The sequence below is a fragment of the Schistosoma haematobium genome, chromosome 2 (assembly GCF_000699445.3).
Source record: "Schistosoma haematobium chromosome 2, whole genome shotgun sequence".
Classification (NCBI taxonomy): domain Eukaryota; kingdom Metazoa; phylum Platyhelminthes; class Trematoda; order Strigeidida; family Schistosomatidae; genus Schistosoma; species Schistosoma haematobium.
The window spans coordinates 306,139-334,128 of record NC_067197.1 but is presented as its reverse complement, the minus strand read 5'-3'; the positions used below and the strand labels follow the sequence as shown (position 1 = coordinate 334,128).

Here is a 27,990-nt window from a genome sequence, read left to right as displayed (position 1 = left end):
CAGCTTTCACTGCATTGTGAATACCTAGCAGGACGAGTGTTGGTCTACCAGGAGTCAGTTCCAATTCGCCATTTCTGAATGTTTACAGTAATGCCACGTTTTTGTAGTTGTTCGATGCTGGATGCATTCGCAAAAATTCGTAGAGTCCAAATGGAGTTATGATAGCGGTTTTCGGCATATCGTCAGTAGCCATAGAGATTTGGTTATACGCTTTAACCAAGTCGATTTTCGAAAAGATAGTTGTACCTTTCAAGGTAGCTGTCAAATCGTGAATGTGAGGCAACGGGTAACGATCGGGAATGGTTTTTGCATTTAGTCGCCGATAGTCACCAGTTGGACGCCAATCGTTGCTGTCTTTTTTAGGGACCATGAGCAATGAAGATGGCCATGGACTATTTGATTCCTAAGTCTATCATGTGGTTGAATTCGTTTCTGGCCAACCTTAGCTTTACGGGGGCCAGTTGGCGCGCTTTCGAGAATACAGGTGGTCCTGTAGTCGTGATGTGACGTGTAACGGTGCTGGTCACGCACGGTAGTTTCGGTTGAGGATGGTATATTCGAGAATACTCATCTAGTAGAGGTTGATAGAATGGGTCTATCGTGTGCCTGACTGTGACAGGAGATAATCTGCAACCAGAAAAAGTAGTCACGCAAAAAGATAGTTTAGTGTTTCCGTCTACTAGCCTCCGTTTGCGAGTATCGATGAGTAGATTGTGGTGTAGTTGGAGGTCTATGCCAATCATTGGCATAGAAACATATGCAACAACAAAGAACATATACCAGTGCCCTAAGTTTTTCGCATGTGTACTCGTGAAGCACAGATGGTAAACTTATCTGGAAAAAAGAGGTACATTTGTGGAATGCTTTAACTGAAATGAATTCAATTATAGCAAAACAGCAGTCTTGATGTGTAATTTAACAATCAACACTATAAAATATACTGAGAGGAAAAATACCACTATCTTTTTTGAATAGCGCACGAATACAACTGGTCGGTTTATTCCGATATGATTTAAGCCAGTCGGTCTAAGGTAACTTGATACCCATTAGCTTGGACTTTTTGACCGGAAATATGTGATCTTCTATGACAAAATTGTTTTGAAGTGTCAGTGCAACGTCCTCCAATGAAAATGTCTGTGGTGTTTATCAGTTTCCTACTGTTTTTCTGATTTGCACTATTTTCTTACTTTATGAGTTCAAGAAAGAATAACAGAGAGATTTTAATTGTAATTCCTTGAGTTCGACTGCTAAATTTCCACAACAAATGATTATTGAAACGTCTTTTCATGATCCCGCGGGTGGTACGCTTTCCAAGATGGCTGGTGTAGGTCCTATTGTTAGGTGGAGGAAAGTTTCGGCGGCCACTGGGAATGTCCCCAGATCAAGACACGGACACAAAGCTGTGGCTATCAAGGACTTGATCGTGGTTTTCGGTGGTGGGAATGAGGGAATAGTGGACGAACTTCACGTTTTCAATACGAGTAAGTGTTATTTTCGCCCATTTGCTTTAGCAACCTGCCAATGGTTTCTTCCCGCTGTACATGGAGATATTCCTCCAGGATGTGCAGCTTTCGGAATGCTGGCAGAAAACACTCGTGTGCTCATGTTTGGTGGCATGCTTGAGTATGGCAAATATTCAGGCGACTTATACGAACTACAAGCCTCTCGTTGGGAATGGAAACGTCTAAAGCCTAAGCCTGCTAGAAATGGCCCCTGTCCATGTCCAAGGATCGGTATGACCTCTTTTATTCTGATTTTTTTGGTAGGGCATAGTTTTACTCTTGTTGGTCAGCGAGCATTTTTATTTGGTGGGATAACAAATGACAGCGATGACCCTAAAAACAATATACCAAGGTAATCACTCCTGTTTTTCTGCTTAATTGGTCATGCGTTGTTTGGTGGTTGTGGTTGTGTAAATTAGTGTCCAGTAACATGTTTAGACTGGTCATCTAATCTTAAAGGAAAATTACTGTTACATTATGTACTAGGTCACCGGCATATTTCTAAATTAAACTCAAGTTTAGGGGATATCCCTTGTATCTTGTAACTGATCAAGATCAAGGTGCTCAGCTTCGCTACTTCTCTCTAGTTATCGACACCTGTAAACAACTGTCAGCGACATAAGGAGTTTCGATAATTCATTGACTTATAGAAAAAAATCGACACAAGGTGGCGCTTTGGAGTACATGTCTTTTGATCAGCTTCCGTTCAGATCGTTTTTCATCTACTCTCACATGTATTCAACCACAGAGATATTTTCTTATCTACTCTTGCACAGTACCTGTTATTCCAAAGCTTTTTTTAAGATCTATGAACACCACATCAATGGAAAAATCGTTATCTTAGGTTGCTGTATGATTCTCTCTAGCAAATAGTTATGCACGAATGCTTAAGAGATCTGTGTTGCTCAAGAGTAATCGAATTATATGATTCTCTGTGACTTCGTAACTTGACCCTCATTGTTTTTCTCATGTAACATAACTATGCTGGTTAGACTGATAGGTCAGCGGTTAAACATGATCTCTCCATACTTTAATATTGGGCTAACCAAATCATCCTTCCAGTCCCTAAGTGGTTGAGTGCGAGGAAGGGACATATTTTTCTCGTAACTTTCGAGTTCTAGTTTCTAGTTTCCTCTTGGTTATGTCTCGCCTCCAATCCATTTATCGAGCCTCATTACTTTATTAATATGTACTACCTTCCGACAGTACATTTCTGATGGCAGGTCCAACTAACTCCAGAATGTGTGTATGCCTTTTAGCAGGGTCGTTTTACAAGCCCCCTCCAAATTTCGTCAACAACATCCGCCGCGAATAAGGACTGTAGGACTCCCCTCGCAGTGGATGTGTACGTGTGACCAGATCATTTCGAGAGGTAGAACTGAATCTTGCCTTTCTCGGTTGTACCAGGGCATTTGGTATTTTCTTTGTCCCGACAATGCGGGACTTATTTCGGTTACGCGTAACGATGGTTTGGACGGGGGTTATCTTTTTGGGTGTATCGACAATTGGAGTCAGCCTGTCGACGAAGATTACTAGTTGAGTTAACGACACTATCAACTGCACTTGTTTCTTTCTCATCTGATGTCAAACTTAGCATATATTGTCCCTCGCCAGTGTGAGGTCTAAGGCTTCATCTAACAATTGTCTTAGTAACGGAACATTCCTTAAATAATCACGGTGAGGTCGGTCTACAGCAATTTTCATGCACGGCGGGTAATAATTTGTGAAATCATCTCTTACATCCGTCATATTGCATACCATTTTCAACAAGGAATATGCATAATGGTCAACCGCATCGATAACTTTGAATGGCCATTATGATCGGCACGATGCGGATAAAACAAGAAAAGTTCAGACAGCTAGAAAATCCAACTCAGGAAAAAAGAAACACGGTGTATGTCAATCACAGATACACATCAACAAAAAATACGCATGAAAATTATTTCACAAACCTTAGTAGCATTAAAAGCGATATATATGATCTTAAACTTCTGGTATGATGAATTCGACAGAAATCTAATATCTTAACACGCGGAAAAATTCGTTTCCTTTTATCAAATTTCATGGTAAATCTTGCTAATAAGGTTCGTTATTCAGTCTACAGTAGTTTCCTAAAATAATAGTTATTAGTCCATAAAACATTTTCCGGCGAAACTATAATTTATAGGCAACTATCATGTCGGATTCCGTCAGTAATTCTCTCTCATGGGGATTTATCGTCTGATCGCATTGAATCACCATGCATCTATTAGTCGGCTTTATATTCATTCTAGCTATTAAAGTATATTCTTGTTTAATCTCAAGTTGTCTGTACTCTTTACTTTGTAAAATATTTTTATAATTAGATACTTAAACGATCTGTACACTCTGGAATTAAAACCTAATTCAAGTACTATGTGTTGGGATATTCCAAACACATATGGTCAGCCACCTACACCTAGAGAATCTCACAGTGCAGTAGCTTATCAGGTCCTTGATGGAATGATAAAGAAATGGCGTCTTTTGGTATATGGTGGCATGTCCGGTAACCGACTTGGGGATCTTTGGCAATTAGAAATTGATACCATGACATGGATCAAACCTATCGTTAGTGGAGATCTACCGGCTCCACGCAGCCTTCACAGTGCAACTGTAATCGGGAACCGGTAAGTGTTACGAAAAATCCTTTTATTGTTGCGGTAGGTTTTATCCTACGTCCTGTTATCTATCGTAAACGATTTAATGTGCCTTAGGGCACTTTTTAGCTTATGTTATCATTTGTTTATTGTGTATTCAGGTTAGGAAACGTAATCAGCACTTATTTTAGGGTGATCATTAGCCTTGCTTTAAGACTCACGATTTTCCCATAAATTGAGAGTTTTTATCTAATTAACAAACAAAATATATGCGAGTATTGGTCAATATTTGGACGGATAGTTCGGCAGGAATAGGGCGGGGAGTATAGAGACGTTATTTGTAAAATTATATATATACCTCAAAAGATGAATCCATTTTCTGATCAGTGACATGTACTTTTGCTTTAGGTGATTGCTGATTGACACGTAGTAGCCTTATCATCTGGCTATTTCTGATTGACTCATTTTTTCAGGTCTAGTGGTTAAAGGACTATACTTTCAACGTGATAAATACAGGTAAAATTAAATGATTTTGACAGCTTCGTAGGAAGACCAATCCAGTGTCCGGTCTCCAAAATGAGTTTGTCACATGAGGTTTGAAAAATTAATTTGTGTCTTTATCGTCTTTTGACAGATAGGCTATGACAGTGATCCATTTGGTATTCAGTCAGTCAGTCAGTCAGTCAGTCAGTCAGTCAGTCAGTCAGTCAGTCAGTCAGTCAGTCAGTCAGTAACAACGCAGGACTTCGTACGTACGTACATCAGTTCGAGTTGCCACACTACATTAGCACAGAGATGTAGTTGTCGATTTAAATCCCGTAGTGTTAGAGGTAGTAAGAGTATAAACAGTAATCGGAAAGATTAGGGTTTGAAGATGCTTTCCAAGGAGTATAATCCAGCGAAATAAATTTGGAAAGACGAAAAAAGGAACATGAATTCAGAAGATTAGAATTTGGGAGAACACAAAGAGTGGATGCACCTGCCCAATCGCAATCGATTTGGGGCCACGTCATTCAAGGTCTCTATCCATCGGTTGCTATCATCTCGCGGATCCCAATCAGGTAGTCTACACCTACCAACATGGCTCAGTTCACTTGTCAGTGACTTCATGGATTTGTGCCATGTTTTGGTCTGACTGCCCCTAGCTTTCTTCCAACCTACTCCTACACCACAAAACATCGCTCGTCGGGGCAGTCGGTGGTTGGACATACGTAACACGTGTCCCAGTCATCTCAACTGTTGAAGTTTCACTACTTCATCAATTGATTTGTTATCCTTACCTAGTATCCGTTTCCTAACAACTGCATTAATTACTCGATGGTCCCAGGATATACGAGCAATGCTTCGAAGACACCTGATCGAATACTAGAAACCTACGAATATCCTCTACTGTTACCGGCCACGTTTCACTGCCATAAAGTAGGACAGAACGAACTGCTGCGCAGTAAACCTGTCCTTTGGTTGATAGACGGATATCTCGCCTACGCCATAAAGGACGAAAGTTGGCAAAAGCTAGTCGAGCCTTCTGTATCTTTGCTGAGATTTCGTCACACACCAGACCACAAGAGCTGATGAGACCTCCTAGATAAGTAAAGCGGTCGACACGCTCAACTACTTCACTCCCTATAATTATTTCGGGTGTCGATACAACCCAAACATGAAGCAACATTTTACATTTCAAGGGAGAGTATCGCATCCTGAGCATGCTTGCATTGTTGCTTAGAGTGGTCAGAAGACTGCATTTTGTCAGCGCTTTCACCAAACAGAAATATATCATCGGCATATTCTAAGTCAAAAAGTGAATCTCTCGGTAGAAGTTCAACCCACGGAAATTTAGATGAGGAAAGTGTCATCTCTAAAAGTACGTCAATGACAAAGTTAAACAAGAATGGAGAGAGTAGGTAGCCCTGACGAACACCACTTGAGATAATCAATTCTGATGAAAGTTCGCCATAAGCTCTCACTCGACTAGTTGTGTCCGAGTAGAAAGCCTTTACAAAGTTAATGTACTTCTTTGGTACTCCTTTCAATGACAAACACTGCCACAGAACCTCACGATCAACAGAGTCGAATGTTGCTTTAAGGTCAAGAAATACTACTATTTTGGGGCATCTGAATGTGTGTCTATGTTCTAGGACCTGACGTAGTGTGAATATCTGGTCTATACAACCACGTCCAGGTTGAAAACCAGCCTGGTTTTCTCTAGTCTGCTCTTCACGAGCTTTGGTTAGGCGTCGAAGTATTATTGAAGCTAATATTTTAGACACTATATTAGTCAAACTGATTCCTCTGTGATTGTCACAAGAGGACTTTTGTCCTTTCTTAAAAACTGGCACAATCAGTGATTGAGATCAGTCAGATGGGATTACGTCCAATTCCCAAATTCTACCTAAGACCTCGGTTAATCTCACTGCTAATACTGGACCACCATCCTTAAAAATCTCGGGAGTAAACCTGTCAGGGCCTGCTGCTCTCCCTCGCTTCAGATTTCCTATAGCTTTTTCAACTTCGTAAAGAGTCGGAGGACCTAAATTAACTTGCCATTCAGGTTGACTGGAGATCGTGGGAAACCGAAGTGTGGTTGGAGGCCAGTTGAACTGATCCCTAAAGTGTTCTGCCCATCGATCCAATCTCCTGGATTGAGAATGTATAATATGTCCATCTTTCTCTGAGATTGTTTCGCTAACAGTCGGATACCTAATACCGGTTTCCTTAACAAGTCTGAACAATTGTCTGCTATTACCTATTGCCGCTGCCTTTTCCATCTCTCTTGCTTTCGCTACCCACTACTGTTCACAATCATTGCGTAGGCTTCTTGTCAGCTTGCGCTTAAGCTGACTCCGTTCTTCGTTATGTTCAGAGCCAGATGGAATGAGTTTTCGAGCATCTATCAGTGCGGTAGGTGTTGCTGAGATCCAGTGTTTCTCCCTAACCTTACGGTTTACCGTACTAGCAGATATCACTGCTGTTTCCACAGCTTTTCGGATATCATTTCATGCTGCATCGGGGTGGGCATCACCTACATGGCTGCCTAACTGTTTTCCAAGTTGTTCCTGAAATATACTCTTAGCTTGACAATCATTAAGTAGGGCCCTATTGATTGATTGATTCAGTAAGTGTCTTCCTTCAGTGACAACTGCTTAGTTTGGTGAAATTCTGAAATTTTCAATCATTGAATATTATTAAACAGGACCCTAAGAGGTTTCCTTGCAGCGTCTTTCTTACGTCCAGTAAGAGGCAGGCAAATACGCGCTCGTACTAGAGCATGATCTGAATCTAAGCATGTGCTCCAGAATGAGCGACAGCCTTCTATCGAGCCCCTCCATCGGTGGCTGATAGCGATGTGATCTATTTGGGTCCAACGTTGGGACGAAGTAGGGGGTCGCCATGTGAAGAGATGCTTTTCCTTATGCTTAAAGTTATTATTTGCAAGGAACAGGCGGTTATCTGAGCATAGCTGCAACAGACGGTCGCCATTATCTGTTCTTTGAGCCGCGACACCATAAGATCCACCTAGGTGTCTTTCCCTATCTCTTAGTTTACCTACTTGAGCATTAAAATCACCAGCCACTATTACTACATCCGAGCGCCTAACTTTTAGGAGAACGTCGGAAAGCTTTCTGTAAAACTCATCTCTTACATCATCTGAGTTGCAGTCAGTGGAAGAATAGGCAAAGACGACGAAGGGGCAACGACGAGTGTCCCTATCTTTCAGAGTCCTTATTGTTCCCTTTAGTCGGACAACGCGCAAACGACTGTTTATTGGTATCCAGTCTAAGAGAGTTATTTCTGCCCCAGGACTCAATGCTATACCTACGCCGGCCAGTCCACGTGAAGCAGCATCTGGGCTTCCAGATACACGAAGTGTGAATCGAGTCGGTTCTTTCTTTTGGCATGGTGAGGTCAAATGAATGACGCTACTCGGGTCCTGTATGCGCGTTTCGGAGACGCAGCACACATCGATGGCTCGAGATTTTAAAGTCTTAGCTAAGGAAGCCTGTTGTCCTGTTTGGCATAATGTTCGGACGTTAAAAGCTCCTACATGTAGTTTAGAGCGTGGTTTCAGGAAACCAGGAATAACGTTCCGCGTACTCGAATCGTTTACCCTAGCGGTGCGAGGTGAAAAAAGGCCATGAGAAGGGTTATTCGGGGAGTTAAGAGTGGTATTTAGAGGTGTAGGAAGGATTTGAATGTGACCAACTTGGCATCGTGTGCTGTTACGGGCATGAGGGCTGGTGTCACTTCCTGGCTGCCCACACCGTGGAAGGGTATTTCTTGAGGAACCTGAAAATGAAATTGGATTAGTGTTGGTCTTAAGGACTTGGGAGCGTGACCGCAAAGCCCAAGTGACAACTGCTTGAGGCCGGTCGCGCACGGCTTTTTTGTGGGAGGTTTTTGACGTGTTAGCTCCGTTCTTCAAAGGGCCTTACCGCCGGAGACAGAAATCCGTGAGGTAAGGTGAGGTGTGACATTTTTAGGGTCGACCTTTTCTAACCCCTTCCCTCCTTGTAAGAAGGCAGCATCGCTGTAGATGCTGGTTGTCCAAGAGAAACACCTTGCTGCTGTCACACCCCTCTACAGTCAGCAGTACGACTTCGCCCTCAGACCTTGAGTTGCTGCTTTTAGTCTTACCGTTCTCCACTCGACCTGCCTGTCATGGTAGAACCTACAGGAACATATGTTCCAGCCAATATAGCTCGGTTGGGTCATAACGATAGGCAAGCCTGACCACCGCGTCAAGGTAGCAGCTACGGTCGGGTCCATTTGATATTAGCCTTTTTAGTTCGTGTGAATCAAATATATTCGCAACCCGAAGGGAAAATTCTTGGTTATTATTTTGAACGTACTTAATTTCATTTCATAGTTCTAAATCACTTGCCCTTACTGACCAAAACTATTGGATCTGTTTAAGCACCCACGACATCAGTTATTTACATTTTATGTTTTAAGTGTGAAGTGTTTTATGTTCGGCGTTTCTCAGCAGTAACCTAGAGAGCGACATTACTCATTTTTTACAGCTACTTACTGTTCCTTAACAAAATTTTCGTTGTAGTGTTTCGCATATAATTTCATTAGAACCTGACCAGATTTTTAAATATTAATGTTGATCGATAGCCTTTTATTTTCTTCCGTGTTCTCATTTCTTTAATTTGTTTTGATACTTGACATTTAACCATTACTAGCATGTTTGTCTTCGGTGGATGGGTTCCTTTGGTCATGGAAGAAATTAAAATGACAGCTCAAGAAAAAGAATGGAAGTGTACGAATACTTTGGCTAGTCTCAATCTTGACACAATGGTTTGGGAACCATTGACAATGGAAGTTGCTGACGAATGTCTTCTACCTCGAGCCCGTGCTGGACATTGTGCTGTAGCTGTTCACAGTCGTTTGTACATTTGGTCTGGTCGTGATGGATATAGAAAAGCATGGAATAATCAGGTTAGTTCCTGAATATTGTACAACCGTGTGATAATATGTACTCTAAAATATAATACTAACTGGTTGAATTTTTATCATTCTAGGTTTGCTTCAAAGATTTATGGTTTTTGGAAACTGACCGTCCTGCTGCTCCAACAAGAGTTCAGTTAGTTCGTGCTGGCACACAAAGCCTCGAAGTAACATGGGGTTCTGTACCTACTGCAGATGCTTATATTTTACAAATTCAAAAGTATGACGTTTCTCCTTCCACAACTTCCACACATTCCCTGACATCTTCACCAGTAGATACAAGTGGAATTGTTAAAGCTCCATTAACTGCATCTGCGGGTTCTCTGAACTTTTCAAGAGCTGGTGCTATTTCACAGGTTAGTGCCTCTGGAAAGGCTTTTGAATTTATTCACTTGCTGCTAGCAACAACTTAAGCAAAATTATTAGCTGTTTGATTAACTGACTGACTAGCTTTTCGATTTCGTTCATTACATAGGCCCTCATTACCACACCAGCTCCTGCTAATTCTGTTCCGATACCAACCCCTATCAGATTACCTACTACTACTGCCGCTGTTGGTTCAATAATACCAAACTCATGCGTCACTATGGCTGGACAGAGAGGACCTACTGTAGTTACACCGACAGGTTTAAAGATCACACCTGTGCCAGGCAGTGCTGTTACAGGACGGACGGCAACTATCGCAACTGTAGCACAACATTCCAGTGCAGTTAATCCATGTGGTCCGACGATCATTCGAAGTCCATGTCCTCCGATCGCTCCGAAGCAACACGTGAGTTGCCTTTCTAGTATTCTGTGTTAAACGAGTAAAACTATCCAACACCGAGCAGATGAATTTTTGTAATATTTTATCTTGAGAGTTATTCTAAATAATTCGAGGATTCTGGTAAATTCTTACACAATTCCCTTTATTATCTTAAAGAGAGCAAAACCAAAGAATGGAGTAGAATAATAGGAATTCATTTGATTTCGTTAGGCTATCATCAGCTGCTTACAAATCAAAATTGTGGATATTGACATACTTATAAATACGAAGGTGATTATAGATGAATATGTGTATCATGATGTAGCGAAGATTATAATATAGTTTATAAGGTCATAAAAATTTTTCTCAGACAAATAAAGAGAGGGAAAGTTCCAGAACACCAAACTAGTGACTAGAAATCATAGAGTTAAAAACATGATTGTGCGATGAAGCAAGTGTAACAGCAGCCTCAGCAGCAGTAGGTCTCAACATACGCGAAGGGAAAAGCGACATTCTCCGATACAATACAGCATGCAACAATCGAATCACACTTGACGAAGAAGATTTGGATGATGTAAAAACCTTTACATATCTGGGCAGCATCATTTATGAACACGGTGGATCTGATGCAGATGTGAAGGCACGGACCGGCAAAGCAAGAGCAGCATAATCACAAATGAAGAACATCTGGAACTCAAAACAATTGTCAACCAACCCCGAGGTCAGAATTTTTAATACAAATGTCAAGACAGTTCTCCTGTATGGGGCGAAAACCTGGAGAACTACGAAAGCCATCATCCAGAAGATACAGGTGTTTATTAACAGTTGTCTACGCAAAATACTTCGGATCCGTTGGCCGGACACTATTAGCAACAACCAACTGTGTGAAAGAACAAACCAGATTCCAGCGGAGGAAGAAATCAGGAAGAAGCGCTGGGAGTGGATAGGACACACATTGAGGAAAGCACCCAATTGCGTCACAAGACGAGCCCTCACATAGAATCCTCAAGGCCAATGAAGGAGAAGAGGAAGACCAAAGAACACATTACGCCGGGAAATGGAGATAGACATGAGAAAAATGAACAAGAATTGGATGGAATTAGAAAAGAAGGCCCAGGACAGAGTGTGTTGGAGAATGCTGGTCAGCGGCCTATGCTCCATTGGGAGTAACAGGAGTAAGTAAGTAAGCAATGAAGCAAGTGAAAACAGATTAGTGGTAATAATGACTTGAATTGAAATCAATTATGAATTAAAGAGAACTGACAATGATGTGATCAAAACTTGAGAGATTTGAAATAATGAATGATGCAATAAAAAGGGTGTAATGTTACCAGGGCAAAGTAAGATTTACTGGTTTGTTTTTGAACATATATATCTGGTTTTATTTTATTTATTTATTTATTTGAACACAATTATTGGTACAAGTGGACACCAGATATATATGCGCCACACAAAGCAATGAGAATGAGAACAAAAGAAAGAATGTAAGGTGCGTATAAGAAAGAAAAAGAGAACAACAACGACCACAGATTAGTGTATAATAATGATAATAGTAATGGGGGAAACGGAAAGCTACAACCAGAAAGGATTCTTTCAGTTAAGGAAGTTCCAACCCCCTTTTATGAAGAAAGCAAAAGAAGGTTATATCAGGATCGCCACCGGCTTCTATTTTGAGCCATATCTGATAACGTCTCTAGGCACTGTGTTGCACCATCTCTAGGACCCCAACCAGGGAGTCATGAAGAACCAACAGAGGCCAGTCCTGTGCAGCTTTCTTTCATACCACGACATCAGGTCATACACTGACCACCTCTCCGCCTTTTCCGACCAGTCCCAGCGTCGGCAAATCGTGCACAACAAGAAATTCTCTGGGGCAACATTTGAAGAACATGTCCAAGCCACCGAAGCCACCAATTGAATCATCGTCTCTGTGCCCGAACACACGATGCTGAACCTCTTCATTACTAACATGATGTTGCCACTGGGTGTCAGCAATCCTTCTGAGACAACGATGATCGAACACAGAGAGTCGTCTAGCATTCCCAACTCGGAGAGGCCACGTTACACAAGCATAGAGCAAGAATGCTCTCACCGACACGTTGTAGATCCGACCTTTTACAGCCAGACTGACCTCACGAAGGTGGAAAAGATGGCTCAGATTGGCATAAGCCGCTCTGGCTTTCACTATACGTGAATCGATCTCATCGCTCACGCCACCAGCCCTTATGCAGCTACCTAGATACACTAACTTCTCGACTACTTCTATCTGCTCACCACCCAGGATGAGTACAGAATTAGGTTCCTGCCAGTCTTGTAGAAGTGCTTTGCACTTGGAAGGTGCAAAGCACATAGCGTACCTACGGGCATTGATTGTCAACTGATTAAGTGCGGATTGCATGCTTTGAGCATTATCGCACAGTAAGGCAATATCATCCATATACTCAAGGTTGATAAGTCTTTCTCCAGACAACAGATCTACACCGCCACTGCTTACATCCACCAGAGCTTTTTCCAGAATGTCGTCGATGGCAAAGTTGAAGAGGAATGGTGAGATTGGGCAACCCTGTCTAACCCCACTGCTCGAGTAGAACAATGGAGAGAGGTGGTTGTATGCCCTCTCTCTGCCTGAGGTGTTTGTATATAGGGCCTTTAGGATGTTAATAAACTTCTCAGGCACACTCTTCTTCAATAGACAATCCCAGAGAACAGTCCTGTCCAACGAATCGAAGGCAGCCCTGATGTCAAGAAATACTACGATTGTTGGCCTGTGATAAGTATGGCGGTGTCCTAACATTTGGCGGAGGGTGAAGATATGATCAATATATCCTCGACCGGAACGGAAACCAACCTGCTCCTCGCGAGTAAATCTTTCTCGGGTTTAGAACAACCTACGAAGTATGACAGAAGCCAACAGTTTTGAAGGAACTGGAAGTAGACTATCCCCCAATAAAATTTAAAGAGACGATGTGAACCCTTTTTAAAAATAAGGACAATTATCGACTCATTTCATGACGTTGGAACATTCTCTAGTTCCCAGACCTTTGTAAACAACATTGTCAGTTCATTAACCAGAAAGTCACCACCATATTGAAAAACAGCCGGGTGCAGGTCGTCTGGGTCCGGTGATTTGTAGCGTTTCAGGAGTTGGATTTCCTTGTGAACTGTCATTCGAGGAACTCTGCTCATCCTCCAAGACGTCGATGGATGTTTGTTATTGGCATCCCGTCATACTCACAGATTACTTCGCTCACACCAGACTTCTTGCTGCCAGTGGCTTGGGTGAGTTGAGTGAGCTTCCGGTAGTTACCAGATGTAGCTGCTGCTTCTAGCTCACTAGCACGCTCCGACCACCAAGCTTCTCGATCCCTACGCAAGCTTTGCTCGATTTCATTACTGTGACGACGGACCGCCGGTGAACTCGAGGAAGCTGTAAGAGGCTCAGAAGGAGCCGAAGACGTTCCATCCAATCACCTGTCGGAAGAATGTTCTAGAATTCCAACGTGTAGCTTCCCCATTGGATAATGCTAATAACCCCCTGTACGCGGATTGGAAGACTGTAATGATGATTTCGTTCTCACTAAAAACTATAAATACCTGATAATTTTGTACTATGTTTGACACTGTTGGAATAATATTCCTTTCGTTAGTCTTCTGTCTTCTTATTGCGACTTGGAAGGGTTTGGTGTTCTAGTGCTCAGTTATACGCGGTTGTATCAAGAAAAATCAGCTTTTTCAAGTTATAACATCTGGCGACGGGTTATTGTATCAATATGTCATTTACCTTGGAACAATTTGAAGCCTTATTGGAACGCCAAGAACAGTTCCAGATGCGCATGATAGAGATACTAACTCAGAAAATGAACCTGGATCAAAAAGAAGTTACAGATGATCCCTTCAAATCTCATGTTGACCAGATTGTTAATTCTATCCATGAATTTAATTTTGATGGTTCAGCTGGCATTACTTTTGAAACTTGGTTCAAGAAATATGAAGATTTGTTCAAGGTCGACCTCAAAAAACTTGATGACGCCGCTAAGGTCAGAATACTCTTGCGAAAACTTGGAACTGTTGAACATGAACGTTACAGTAACTTTATCCTTCCAAAGAATCCAAGAGATTTTTCTTTTGATGCAACGATTGAAATTTTGTCGCAAATCTTTGCTGAACAGTCATCCTTGTTTAATATTCGTTATCAATGTCTCAAGATGACAAAAGCAGTTGATGATGACTGGGTGAAACATGCGGGTTTAGTAAACCGTGAATGTGAGCGTTTCAAACTATCAGCAATGACAGAAGACCAGTTTAAGTGTCTCGTATTTGTGTGCAGCCTCCAATCTCCCGAAGATGCCGATATTAGAACTAGAATTTTGAGTAAAATTGAACAATGTCCGAATATGACACTACAAGAAGTAACCGCAGAGTGCCAGAGATTGGTGAACCTAAAGCATGACACTTCGATTGTCGAAAATAATGGCCAGTTGCCATACGTTCGTGCTGTAAGCGGAAAGAACGATTCTTGCTCAAGAAAGGCATCGCACACAGATAATCAGCCTTCATCTCCATGTTGGTCTTGTGGTGGTTGGCATTATAAAAGGTTCTGCCCATATAAAGAACATTGTTGTAGCAAGTGTCATCGCAAGGGACATAAAGAAAACTGCTGCAGAAAAAGAACCCATAAACGACATTCTTTGAAACCCTACTCGAAGAAATACAGATTTAGTGCTCGAACTAACAAAATATTGGTATCACATAATCGAGCACGAATTTGCCGCCAAAGAAAGTATGTAAACTTGGATATAAATAAAAAGCGTGCCCGCCTGCAACTCGACACCGCTTCTGACATCACACTTATTAGTCGGAGAACTTGGAATCTTATCGGTAAACCACAGGTGCTCCCAACAACCCAGTTAGCTCACAGCGCATCTGGAGGAAAACTAAATATTGTTGGAGAGGTTTGTTGTACAGTCTCGAAAGGAAATGCGAAAACGAATGCAACTTTATATCTTACACAGAATCCAGGACTAGATTTGCTAGGTCTAGACTTGATAGAAGCACTTCAATTAGCAAATCACCCCATTAACCACATATGCAGCGCAGTGAGAACCAGTAAACCGGTGGAAAAGGATCTGAAGAGTGTTGTATTGGAAAGACACAGTCAAGTGTTTACGGAAGAGTTGGGGGAATGCAAAAAGGTTAAAGCACTATTGATTCTTAAACCGGGAGTCACCCCCGTCTTCAGACCAAAACGTCCGGTACCTTATGCAGCGCTACCTATTGTTGAACAAGAATTAGAGCGTCTGCAAAGAAGTGGAATAATCGAACCAGTAAACTTTTCTGATTGGGCAGCTCCAATAGTGATTGTTAAAAAGCCTAATGGAAGTATCTGGTTATGTGCAGATTATTCGACTGGATTAAATGAAGCGCTTGAAGCCCATCAATACCCATTGCCGGTACCAGAGGATTTATTTGCGAAACTGAATGGGGGTAAGTATTTTGCTAAATTAGACCTATCAGACGCTTATCTACAGATCCCGGTAGCGGATGAGTGTAAGCATTACTTGACAATAAACACTCACAAGGGATTGTTCCGATATAACCGACTTCCTTTTGGAGTAAAGACTGCCCCTTCAATCTTCCAACAAGTTATGGACACTATGTTACAAGACATTCCTGGTACCGCGGCTTATCTCGATGATATATTGATCATGGGTACAGACTATGCTGATTTAGAGAATAAGGTGGATACGGTTCTCAGACGCATAGCAGATTATGGATTAAGAGTGCGTGCCGAAAAATGTGATTTTTACATGGAGCAAGTCCGGTATTTGGGATTCATAATTGATAAAAACGGGAGAAAACCTGATCCTGAAAATGTCGAAGCCATTAAGTCCATGCCTCCACCGACGGATGTGTCAACTTTACGTTCTTTCTTGGGAATGGTTAGTCATTATGGAGTTTTTCTGCCAGATCTGCATCGCCATCGTGCTCCTCTTAATTGCTTATTGAAAAAGGATACTAAATGGTTCTGGTCAACTGAATGCCAAGAAGCATTCCTAAAACTGAAGCAGCTTCTATCATCGAACCTTCTCCTTACACACTATGATCCCGATCTTCCAATTATAGTCGCAGCAGATGCGTCGAACTACGGAATTGGAGCAGTAATTTCACATGCCTACCCTGACGGTTCTGAGAAAGCAATCGCTCACGCTGCGAGATCTCTGACTATGACTGAAAGAAACTACAGTCAAATAGAAAAAGAAGCCCTCGCGATTATATTTGCTGTAAAAAAGTTCCACAAGATGTTGTTTGGTAGGCAGTTCACCTTACTTACAGACCATAAACCTTTACTGACAGTTTTTGGATCTAAAAAAGGCATCCCGGTATATACAGCAAACCGGCTACAGAGATGGGCTACCACACTGCTGGGTTATGATTTCAAGATAAATTATCAACCAACAACGGATTTCGGACAGGCAGATGCACTCTCAAGATTGATTGGTCTGCATGAAAAACAAGAAGAAGAGGTGCTTGTAGCTGCTATAGATGTCGAGGCCGAGGTTCACAAAATATTGTCAGACGCAGTTTCCGGACTCCCGGTCACTTTTGAAGCCATTAAAGAGGCCAGCAAGAAGGATAATGTATTAAAGATTGTTCGCCATTGCATACTCAATAAATGGCCTTCATCTAGATTACACGGAGAACTCCTACAATACTTTCGTCGACGAGAGTCATTAACAGTTGTCGATTCATGTATAATGTTTGGCCATCGTATCGTTATCCCCAGAAATCTTCGACACCAAGTCATTAAACAGTTCCACAGCGGGCATCCGGGGATAAGTAAAATGAAGTCACTAGCTCGTAGCTATACATACTGGCCGTCAATGGACCATGAGATAGAGCAAAAATGTCGCAGCTGTTGGTCCTGTCTAGAGGCTGCAAAGAATCCAACGAAAGTTGAACCACAACCATGGCCGAAACCGGACGGGCCTTGGCAAAGAATACATGCTGATTTCGCCGGGCCAATACAAGGCAGGAATTACTTAGTTGTTGTAGATGCTTTCACAAAATGGCCAGAAGTATACGTCATGCCGAATACGACTTCAGAGAGTACCATAAGAAGATTGTCAGGATTGTTTGCCTGTTTTGGGGTTCCAGAGATCTTAGTGACCGACAATGGTACTCAGTTTATGTCATCCGCCTTCAAACGCTTCTGCAACGAGAATGGCATATTGCATCTACAATCTCCTCCATACCATCCTCAGTCGAATGGCCAGGCAGAAAGATTCGTGGATACAATTAAAAGAGCTCTGGTCAAAGGGGGAGGTGAGGGTGTCCCGGAACAAGTGATTAATAAGTTCTTGATGTCTTACAGAGTTACCCCTAATCCGGCAGTACCAGAAGGAAAGTCTCCGGCCGAGTGTATGTTCGGAAGGAAAATCCGGACAGTTTTTAACAGCATGTTGCCGCCCAGAAAGACAAATAAACCCACGAATGAAAATCGTAAGGTCAATCGTAGCTTCCAGGTGGGTGAAGAGGTACTTGTCAGATCGTATCAAGGTAATAGGAAGTGGGAACCAGGTGTCATAGAACGTCGAATCGGAAATGTGTTGTACCTAGTCCGGAAAGATGTCGGGAAATGCATAAGACATATAAATCAATTGCAAAGAAATGATAGTACAGTGATCACAGAAAACCGGCTTCCATTTCAATTGCTCGTAGATTCATCTCAGAAGAACCATCATGAGCGCGAATATCGAAAAGACAAACGACGCAGAGAGAAAGCTGTACAACCCTCGAGAGTAATGGACCGCAAGAGGAATGCGACACCCAAGCTTCAGGTGGATCCAAGAAAAAAATCTTACACAACGGATTTTAAAGGGGGGAGGTGTGACGACGGACCACCGGTGAACTCGAGGAAGCTGTAAGAGGCTCAGAAGGAGCCGAAGACGTTCCATCCAATCACCTGTCGGAAGAATGTTCTAGAATTCCAACGTGTAGCTTCCCCATTGGATAATGCTAATAACCCCCTGTACGCGGATTGGAAGACTGTAATGATGATTTCGTTCTCACTAAAAACTATAAATACCTGATAATTTTGTACTATGTTTGACACTGTTGGAATAATATTCCTTTCGTTAGTCTTCTGTCTTCTTATTGCGACTTGGAAGGGTTTGGTGTTCTAGTGCTCAGTTATACGCGGTTGTATCAAGAAAAATCAGCTTTTTCAAGTTATAACAATTACATAACATCCTTCGTTTGTGGTCAAACTCACGGTCATCCGGAGTATACCGACGGGTCTCGATGAGCCTGAGGGGACCCAGTGCTTATAAGCGGGACGTTTCGCGAAGCCGCCAACGGCTATACTCTTCATTTCCATGGCGTCATGCAGCTGCCACCAATACTCATCTATACTTTTCGGTGGGATGGTAACTAACCTAGAACCTAGCTCGGTTTGATACTTAGTTGCAACAGAAGCTGCAATCAATTTACTGACATCAATCCTTTGGTGACGGTCACTTCGTTGGCCACTGAAAAGTAAGATTGGCACACACCAGGGCCTGATCAGAGTCCAGATAGGTACTCTGAAAAGTGACAGTTTTGTACACAACCACGACAGCAGTGGGTGATCGCGATGTGATCAATCTGAGTCCAGGCTTGAGATGCAGAGGGAGGACGCCAAGTGGCACATCGGCGATGACTATGCTGAAAGTTAGTGCTAGCCGGAAACAGGTTGTGATCTGCGCACAGTTGCAGTAGACGGTCCCCGTTATCTGTCCTGCGACCAACAAGTCTCCATCGGCCACCTAAACGATTCTCTTCTGTGCCTAGACGCCCGGCCTGATCATTCGAGTCTCCGGCTTGTACTGCAATATCTGTGGGATGCACTTTCTGGATAAGAACAGTTAACTGGTAGTAAAATTCATCTTTGATCGCATCGGGGATGCAATCTGTCGGGGCATAGGCGGAGATGACGAAAAGACATCGTTTCTCACGCCGATTTCTTCTCACTTTGATGGAACTTTCTAATCTAACAGCGCATAACCGACTGTTAATGGGGATCCAATCGATTAGTGCTGCCTCACCTCTAGCGCTTAGTGCGACACCAACGCCACAGGGTCCCCGGATAAGCGCATGTAAAATAAGCCTTTTGAAGCGACTGATGGAGAGCGAATTTGTAGTACTGTACTAGTCTGGAATATAGCGGACCTCGATATTAAGACCTTCTAAAGACATAACCAGTCCTATCTGTTGTCCGATCTGCATTTGTGTGCGAACGTTGAAGGCAGCCAGTTTGAATGGTGTACGTGGTTTCAGAAAGACTGTTTCAGTATTTGTATCCGGTGGAAGCATTCAACAGTGACTTGAGATCGTTTATATGGAACAGAATTCCCACCATGTGTGAGCTGCTGTATAAGTTGAAGAATGGGGATACATAAAGTTGGAATAGAGGTAGATAAGTGACGTAGTATATAAAACAGTAATAATAGAAACAGTGAGTGTTATCAAGTGAATGTGAATTATCTGAATTCTAAAATGAAGCGAGCATAGTATTTCGTGAAGTAATCGTCATCTCCTTTGATTTGTGTGAGGGCTGTGATACTGCCCAGGTGCCCAGATCGAAGCAGGTGGTTTTCTTAGGGGGCCACACCGAGAGCCTTCGACCTGAAGGTCTGGTCCACAAGGCAGTGAGGAAACTCAAGGAGTTGCAGTCCCATGGTAGCAGGTGTCCAACGATTGGTTCATACGCCATTTGTTCCTTCAGGATGCTGGAGCCCGTGTGCATCATTAGTTTGGAATCAGGGTTTTCCAACTCCAGTAGGTGGACTCTCCATGTCCACCAACCCGGTTAAAGCGCCGGACGTTCGCTTTTCGTCCTCTCAGTTTCCTAAACAACACCCCCGCCACGAGAACGCAGTGAGTAGAACTTCCCTGACAGAGGGTATACACGCGTGGTTATATGAGAGCATTTCGAGAGGGAGAGCGGACACTCCCTACTCTCGGCCGTACCAGGGCATTTGGGGAGCAGATCTTGTTTCAGGCGTTTGGTATCTATAGCGCTGAAAATTTTTAGAGGACTGGAGTTTGATTGTTTGTTAATCATTTTGAAAGACTTCAGTGTTTCCTCTTGATGTTCTGTATCAAGATGTCTAGAGATGACACTTCTGAATGCTTTTGATCCACTTGACCTTTTTGGGATATGTTCTTTGCATCGGATATGCGCTCTCCTTCCTGTTCTACCAATGTTACTGACTTGGCTGATACATGTGAATATGTATATACAGTTGGTGGTAACATAAAAGTGATAGCTATCGATCTTTGATTGTTCTAAAAAACATTGTTTTGAACAAGACAATCGGTTTAGCTGCAGGACAAGTTCTTGTCAATGCAACTTTTAGTCTTACGTTGATTGATCCTGTCACAAAAGATTAATATTCGAAGTTATTTCGGTATGCCCACAAAAATAAGACGCTTACCAAGTGATTTTAGGGAATCTAGCATCCCAACAGTTGGAACGCATTTGTACTATGTTTTTTTCCCAAGTTTGGCTGAGTTATTTCAGCTTAAAACATGTATCCACGAGAACCTACATACCATTTGTTAGGGAAATTAATAGTGTTTTGAAATACCTTGTATATAGCATTTTAACGCGATTTCACCCATTTCAGTTTGTATGGTGAATTAGGTATGGATTAGTGTCATTTTTCACGTTGTGTTTATCTTGATTTTTCTGTCGGTCGTAGGATGTAGGATAATTTATTGTATGTTATGTTCTACATGATACCCGAGTAGAATATTCTGTCTGAGATCGACTTGTTTTTTGACTAACTTATTAACATGAACGTATTTTTCTCTACATAGCTTATTACTGTTAGTGGCAAGCAGGTGGTTTCTGCAGTTTCTGTCGCGAATAACTCCGGTGTAGCTAATTCGAATCCAAATCAAGTAGTACACATTGTAAACAAGTCAACAGGTTTAATCAAACCTATTAAACTAGTTTCGACCACAACTTCATCTTCAACTGCTTCCAAAACTATCACTGTACAACAAGCATCAGTTGGAACTGGCGTTTCAGGTGATCAGTAATTTTTCAAAACTTGGTTTACTTATATTTATATGTTTTAGCTTTGATTTTTCTAAACTCCTGTCCAACTTCCGACCTATCGTGTGAACTTACATAATTCGTAAGACAGTAGTTTTTCGTTTAGTTTATTTTGAAAGTTTAAAGAAGCTGTCCGCCCCTAAATGCTCTGGTATGGCTGAGAGTGTGGTGGGCCCTCCCTCCCTCTCGAAATGCTTTCACACGGCCATGCGTATACAGCCTCTGCCAGGGAAGTCCTACTCACTGCCTTCTCGTGGCGGGGATGTTGTTTACGAAAATGAGAGGACGAATAGCTAATGTCCAATTGAAGTGTATCTGTTGCACATTATGAGTATGTTTAATGAAAACGAATTTAGTTCACTTGTTTCTACAGTAGCCTAAATACTCTTTATTTCCATAAAATTATTAAATCTTATTCTAATTTTACCACCTTTGAGACACATTTTCGTTTTTGTTTATTTGTTTCCTTTTTGATGATAAAGTTTCAAGTTGTACTTTGTTTACTTTTCGTTATTATAGTTCCGAAAGTAATCAAAGCTATTCCAGCAACGATGCTTCAGATGTCTGCGTCTGGTAAGCCTATTTTAATTGCTGGTGGTGGTGTATGCCGTCCGGGCCAGACAACCGTTCAAGTTTCAGGTTCTGTACACAGACCAGCTGGACAGCAAATAGTTATCATGAGTCCAACAAGTAAGACTGTTGTGAATTTTCGAGGTTTTCGTAGTTCTTTATTTCTTTTTTTATAATACAAAGGAATATAACCAATCTGTTTTAGGTTCATACATTCACAAAGGAGGACATTTTACTTCTTGTCTCCCTAGAATGCAGTATTTTGTCACACTATGATGTTAGTTTAATCATAGGCATTATGAGTACCCATTATCCTTTACTGCGCACATTCGGAATAATTGTGTATAAAATTATCTAGTCTCAGTAATTCATCCTTATTTACACGATTGGTTATGTACTCATCATAGTAAATTTCAGGTCTCAATTCTGGTTATAAAGTTCAGGTCGAAAGCTTTAGAAATTACTATGTTCACAAATTGACGATTTTCAGCTCGTTATCGTAGTTTGAATGGAGTGTTTGCCATCAAGTGGATTTGCTGACTAGGGTGAAACACTCACTTTCTACTTTGATATGTACCAGTTATTCCAGCTAATTTTGTTTTGTGATGCAAAGCATTGTTAACGTGGAACTTAAAAACTTGGACTTTATTTTCAGTATCCTCATCAACTGCCGTGCCTGCATCATCAAATTTGTACTTATCTTCTGGAGGTGCTACCAGCCAAATAATACGACAGGGAAATCAAACACAGGTAACCTTAGTCCGACGGGATCAATATGATTCAACACATGGTAATGCGAATGATCCAAGTAATACTACGTCGTCGATTCTCCAAACTATTCCACAATTGGATGGTGCTATTGATGATGACGATGATGATGTTGATGAGGACGGTGGTAGTGCTAAAACCGATGCTTCATCAGTTATCCTTTTGGAGTCTAATTTAGGCAAAGAAAAGTTACATATGAAAGGAAATGTGGATATTCTACAAACTGGCAGTCAACATTCGCCAGCATATACAACAGTAAGTGTGCTTTTTACCTAAGAGTACCACTACAGTTGTTGATACATATAAGTCAAAATGGTATTTCTTGATTATAGTTATGTCTCGTTTGATCACTGGCATAAATGAATTTTTAACTATCGTTGACAGTTAACTGTTCATATTAAAGGTTTAAAACCTTATAACTGCATTATGTTAGCAGAGGACTGTTATAATCTCTTTCTTACGATTATGACCCAGCTATTCCTATTGCTTAGTATTCTCGGACACCGATTCACTCGACAAGACCCCAAATCAGAACACGGTTGAACAGGAAAGAGATTATATTCCAAATAACAAGGTTAGATGGAAGCAAGACGCAAGCACAATAGGGAAAAACGTCAGTATATTTATAGTTTTTACATGAGAAGATTCTAGAGTATCCTCCAACTATCGACTAGTGCTGATTGGATAAGAATTAGCCAATCAGCGTGCACCAAAGCAATCGTGAATTGAGCATGCTTTCATCCGGTCTATGTCCCGCTAACAAGGACAAGCTTAAATTCATAGCAAAATAAACGGATACATCGTTTCCATTGTTTATTTGGTCATCTGTTACTTACTAGATAATTTCAAGTCAGTCCAACTGAACGACTTAATATAGTAATATAGAACTGGGATTTGATGTTTTCTGACTGATCTATTCCAAACCACCTAGGTGGTCAGATATTTGGCATCAGGCCTGAAACTAACCAGATCTTACATGGTTCATGCATCGGAGCACCATCTGTAACCACCAAACTAGTTCATACACTTGTGTGTGTTAGTTGAATTGTAAATACCTTTTCTTGATTGTTTCGTTTTAATTACCAAGGATTAGCGCTTCTACCCAAAAAGTTTAGTCCATGTATATTATTAAAACCGGTCTGTATACGTGTTTCGAGTTTGGTCACATACGAAGGATTTATAAATGAACTGGAAAGTTTTTCTTGAATAATTAGTTTGTGCATCCACAGATTTAAGAAAATTAGGATTTATTTTAGAGAACTGTGCTTTTGAATTCATGTCGCTTAGTTTGTTTAGATGTTTGTATTAACGAACTGGTGCTGCATCTTGTTGTAGCAACCTTAAGTTTTATTTAATCTCACCTTTTCAAGCATCAGCATCTTATTTCGTTGCCATCTCACATTCATATCAAATAACTCATCCACTACAACTTTACATTAACAACTAGCTTATTTGTTTAAGACTTGATATATAACTTAAACATAACTTATTCAGTGGTTTCACCACATGCTGTAAAAGTATCTATGGTTGAACACAGATAACCTACCGATATTTTTCACCTTTAATTACTGTATTTCTATCTTAGAATTGCAGGAGATTGTCACAATGGGGTTTATTTTCCCTTACTCAGACTTAACCAACTGGATAGTGTGGATGCTGAGTTGCATTAAACTAAGTTAATCAAGGTCTCGTTTTGTGATAAACAGTTTGTTAAGTTTTCTCTTATTACGACCCAGCTACTCTTGTTGCTTAGTATTCTTAAACAGTATCTCACTCGACACGTTCCCAAATCAGAACACGGATGAACAGGAGCGTAATCATACTCCAAATAACAAGGTTGGATGAAAGTAGGAATCACAATAAGAAAAATGTTGATATATTTGTAATTTTTACATAAGAAGATTCTGGAATTGTCTCCAGGTCTTCGTAGCGCTAACTGGTTGGGAGATAGCCAATAAACGTGCCACAATACAATCCTGCACGGAACATGATTTAATCCAATCTATATCCTGCTAACACAGTCGGATATTTCACTATCGATATATATTGATCAAAGTTAAACTAAACTTTTGTTTATGCACCGAGATTTCATCAGCTACATTAACGCAAAAAACACTGATATGTCATCTATCTTTGGAAATGTTGTAAAGGCGTTATAAACTAATGTCTTGAGCAGCAAGTTTGCAGTTAGACTTCACAGAAAAGTGAATATTTTCTACACTCCGTATTCGCCTGTATTGCTTCATTTCAGTGTATTTGAAAGGCGACCTAGAAATTATCTGAATTATCACTTGAGGTGAAATTATTAGTCTTATATAATACAATCTGTTAATTTACTTGAATTTTTCTCATGTTTCGCCATTATTTATAGCTTCACATAATGTTAAGTGAATACTCTTTTTTCTTACTATTCTTTAATAAGGATGCAAATTCCGATTTACATACGTCATTAGCCGTGGAAGCTGCTGCTGAACTACTTGCAGACATTGGTGATGACAATACATCAGCGTATTCAGACCAAAATTCAGCGAGCGTTTCGAAAGAAACTGATCAGGCAGTCAGAAATTTGATTGATATCAAGCCTAATGTATTATCCGAAAATGTCTCTTCTAATACTGATCATGGAAAAGATTTCAGAGGAAATTCAGGATCTTATGAAGATCCAGTACATGCTAAAGGTTAGTTTAGTGGTCTCTTTTTTGAATACTTGTGTTTGGTCTGTTTCATCTACCAATTTTATGTTAATGATAAACTATTGTATTGTATTGATAACCAAATCAACGATGTGATAGATTTCGTTCAAGGATTGATTTATTATTGAACTGCAAACACAAGAAAACCAGGCTGGCTTCAGACTTGGTCGTGGCTGCATCGATCACATATTCACTATTCGTCAGGTTCCAGAACACAGTCATGCTTATCGGCGTCCGACAATGGTGGTCATTCTTGACTTGAAAGCAGTATTTGACTCTGTAGACCGAGAGGTTCTGTGGCAGTGTCTGTCATTGAAAGGCGTACCTCAGAAGTACATAAACCTTGTGAAGGCTCTTTACTCGAACACTACTAGTCGAGTGAGAGCTTATGGTGAACTGCCATTTGTTTTTGCAACCTCAAGTGGTGTCCGTCAAGACTGTCCATTATCACCATTTTTGTTCAACTTAATCATAGACATGGTGATGGAAATAATGCTCTCATCGACTGAATTCTCGAGCATTGATCTCATACCAGGAGGTCTACTTTTGGACTTAGCATACGCAGATGATAAATTCCTGTTTGGTGAAGACGCTGATAAAATGCAGAGTCTATTGATAGCACTGAGCAACAATGTCAAAATGTTTGGGATGTCTTTCTCCCCTTCTAAATACAAGTTGTTGATTCAGGAATAACCTGTATGAACACCTGAACTAAGGATAGGGAGTGAAGTAGTCGAACGCGTCCCAGTATACACAGCAAACAGACTGCAACGATGGGAAGCTACACTCGGGTTGTGACTTCAAGATCAATTACCAGCCCACTATTGATTTTAGACAAGTTGACGCTTTATCTAGACTGATTGGTTCACAAGCGAAACAAGAAGAGTATACTTTGGTGGCAGCAATTGAGACGGAAACAACAGTACACGGAGTATTGGAGGAATTCAAAAGATTAGAATTTGGGAAAACACAAAGAGTGGATGCACTCGCCCAATCGCAAACGACTTTGGGGCCACGTCATTCAAGGTCTCTATCCATCGGTTGCTATCATCTCGCGGATCCCAATCAGGTAGTCTACACCTACCAACATGGCTCAGTTCACTTGTCAGTGACTTCATGGATTTGTGCCATGTTTTGGTCTGACTGCCCCTAGCTTTCTTCCAACCTACTCCTACACCACAAAACATCGCTCGTCGGGGCAGTCGGTGGTTGGACATACGTAACACGTGTCCCAGTCATCTCAACTGTTGAAGTTTCACTACTTCATCAATTGATTTGTTATCCTTACCTAGTATCCGTTTCCTAACAACTGCATTAATTACTCGATGGTCCCAGGATATACGAGCAATGCTTCGAAGACACCTGATCGAATACTAGAAACCTACGAATATCCTCTACTGTTACCGGCCACGTTTCACTGCCATAAAGTAGGACAGAACGAACTGCTGCTCGGTAAACCCGTCATCGTCGCTGAATACCAAGAAAGTCGGAATACCACAGGAAACTAGTTATCAAGTTGCAAGTAGACCTGAAGAAATCTTATTTCTTGAAAGGGGGAAGGTGTTTAGGAGACCCGGAAAGTTCCTGGAAAAAAACCCAAAAAGGGGCTTCAAAATGCTGAGAAACATCTTATCCAGTCATCATCCAATAGTAGTTTTGCCAGAAACATCTGGAATGTTACATTTCCGATTGGATGATTACCTATCCTGCTGCTATGTTTAGCAGTGTTCCAGAAGCCCAAGGCCGTCTAAGTGCTATATGTACCCTAGATTTTCTGTACATAAACTAACCTTACGGTTAAGTGTTCTTCCTATATTTTGCACCTTTACTCTCGTGTCTAAGTTGCCATGTAGATTTAGCCTGGGGGATAATAGAAGAGCTTAGGAAACCGAATAATGCGTTCAGTGTGAAAATTTATCAATACTTTTATCCCAATTTTATATGTAGATGGGAAGGAAGGAAATGGTAGTTCTCTTACTGATCCTTTGGAAACATTAGCGTTAGTTGCTGCTCGCCGAAGTGGAAGTGGTGATGATCACGGTAAGTCCATAATTTTCAATGTATTACTTAAAATCCTAAGATTTTTTTTGGCTAAATACATATTGTTACGTTTTACAATTTTATTTGCTACTCTATTTCACTTCATTCCGATTCATGTTATTTAAGTTTTAACACTCTTGACAAATCAGTTTACGGACAAAATGGTTTCCATTGCCACGAGGATAATCCAACTTCCCTCCATCAACCCTAATATTCCTTATAAATTATAAAACGTGTTTTGCAAAGGTTGATTTATAAGCAATAAGAAATTGTCAATCCAAGAAACAAGTTGAATTTCAAATCTTAGTCTTAAGGTGTTAGTGAACTTTCTCAGTTCTCTACTCACAAACTCACTGAGACAGAGTATGAACTTACAGGACGTCGATGCATAAAGTAAAAACTCGTGGTATCACATTGACAATGATTTGGATCCCATTCTTCTCAGATAGAGTTGACCATAAACTCTGAATAAACACAACACATACTTACGCCTGTTACTCCCAATGAT

At 41.1% G+C, this 27,990-nt stretch overlaps 1 protein-coding gene across 3 annotated transcripts in view; it reads left to right on the top strand.

Moving 5' to 3' along the window:
• The first annotated feature begins 1,274 nt into the window (after nucleotides 1–1,274).
• The window catches only part of HCFC2_2 (Host cell factor 2), a 38,541-nt gene continuing 11,825 nt past the window's right edge, over nucleotides 1,275–27,990 (top strand). The window contains exons 1-12 of one of the 3 annotated variants that reach the window (XM_051214069.1): nucleotides 1,275–1,481; nucleotides 1,512–1,733; nucleotides 1,767–1,854; nucleotides 3,848–4,147; nucleotides 9,301–9,556; nucleotides 9,640–9,921; nucleotides 10,041–10,337; nucleotides 21,171–21,384; nucleotides 21,931–22,101; nucleotides 22,637–23,004; nucleotides 25,172–25,427; nucleotides 27,390–27,482. In XM_051214069.1, the coding sequence (XP_051067190.1) occupies nucleotides 1,316–1,481; nucleotides 1,512–1,733; nucleotides 1,767–1,854; nucleotides 3,848–4,147; nucleotides 9,301–9,556; nucleotides 9,640–9,921; nucleotides 10,041–10,337; nucleotides 21,171–21,384; nucleotides 21,931–22,101; nucleotides 22,637–23,004; nucleotides 25,172–25,427; nucleotides 27,390–27,482 (2,713 nt within the window). In that variant the 5' untranslated portion in view covers nucleotides 1,275–1,315. Of the gene's footprint in view, nucleotides 1,734–1,766; nucleotides 1,855–3,847; nucleotides 4,148–9,300; nucleotides 9,557–9,639; nucleotides 9,922–10,040; nucleotides 10,338–13,540; nucleotides 21,385–21,930; nucleotides 25,428–27,389; nucleotides 27,483–27,990 lie in introns of those variants that run through there. The other 2 variants (XM_051214071.1, XM_051214070.1) reach the window with 2 other exon arrangements.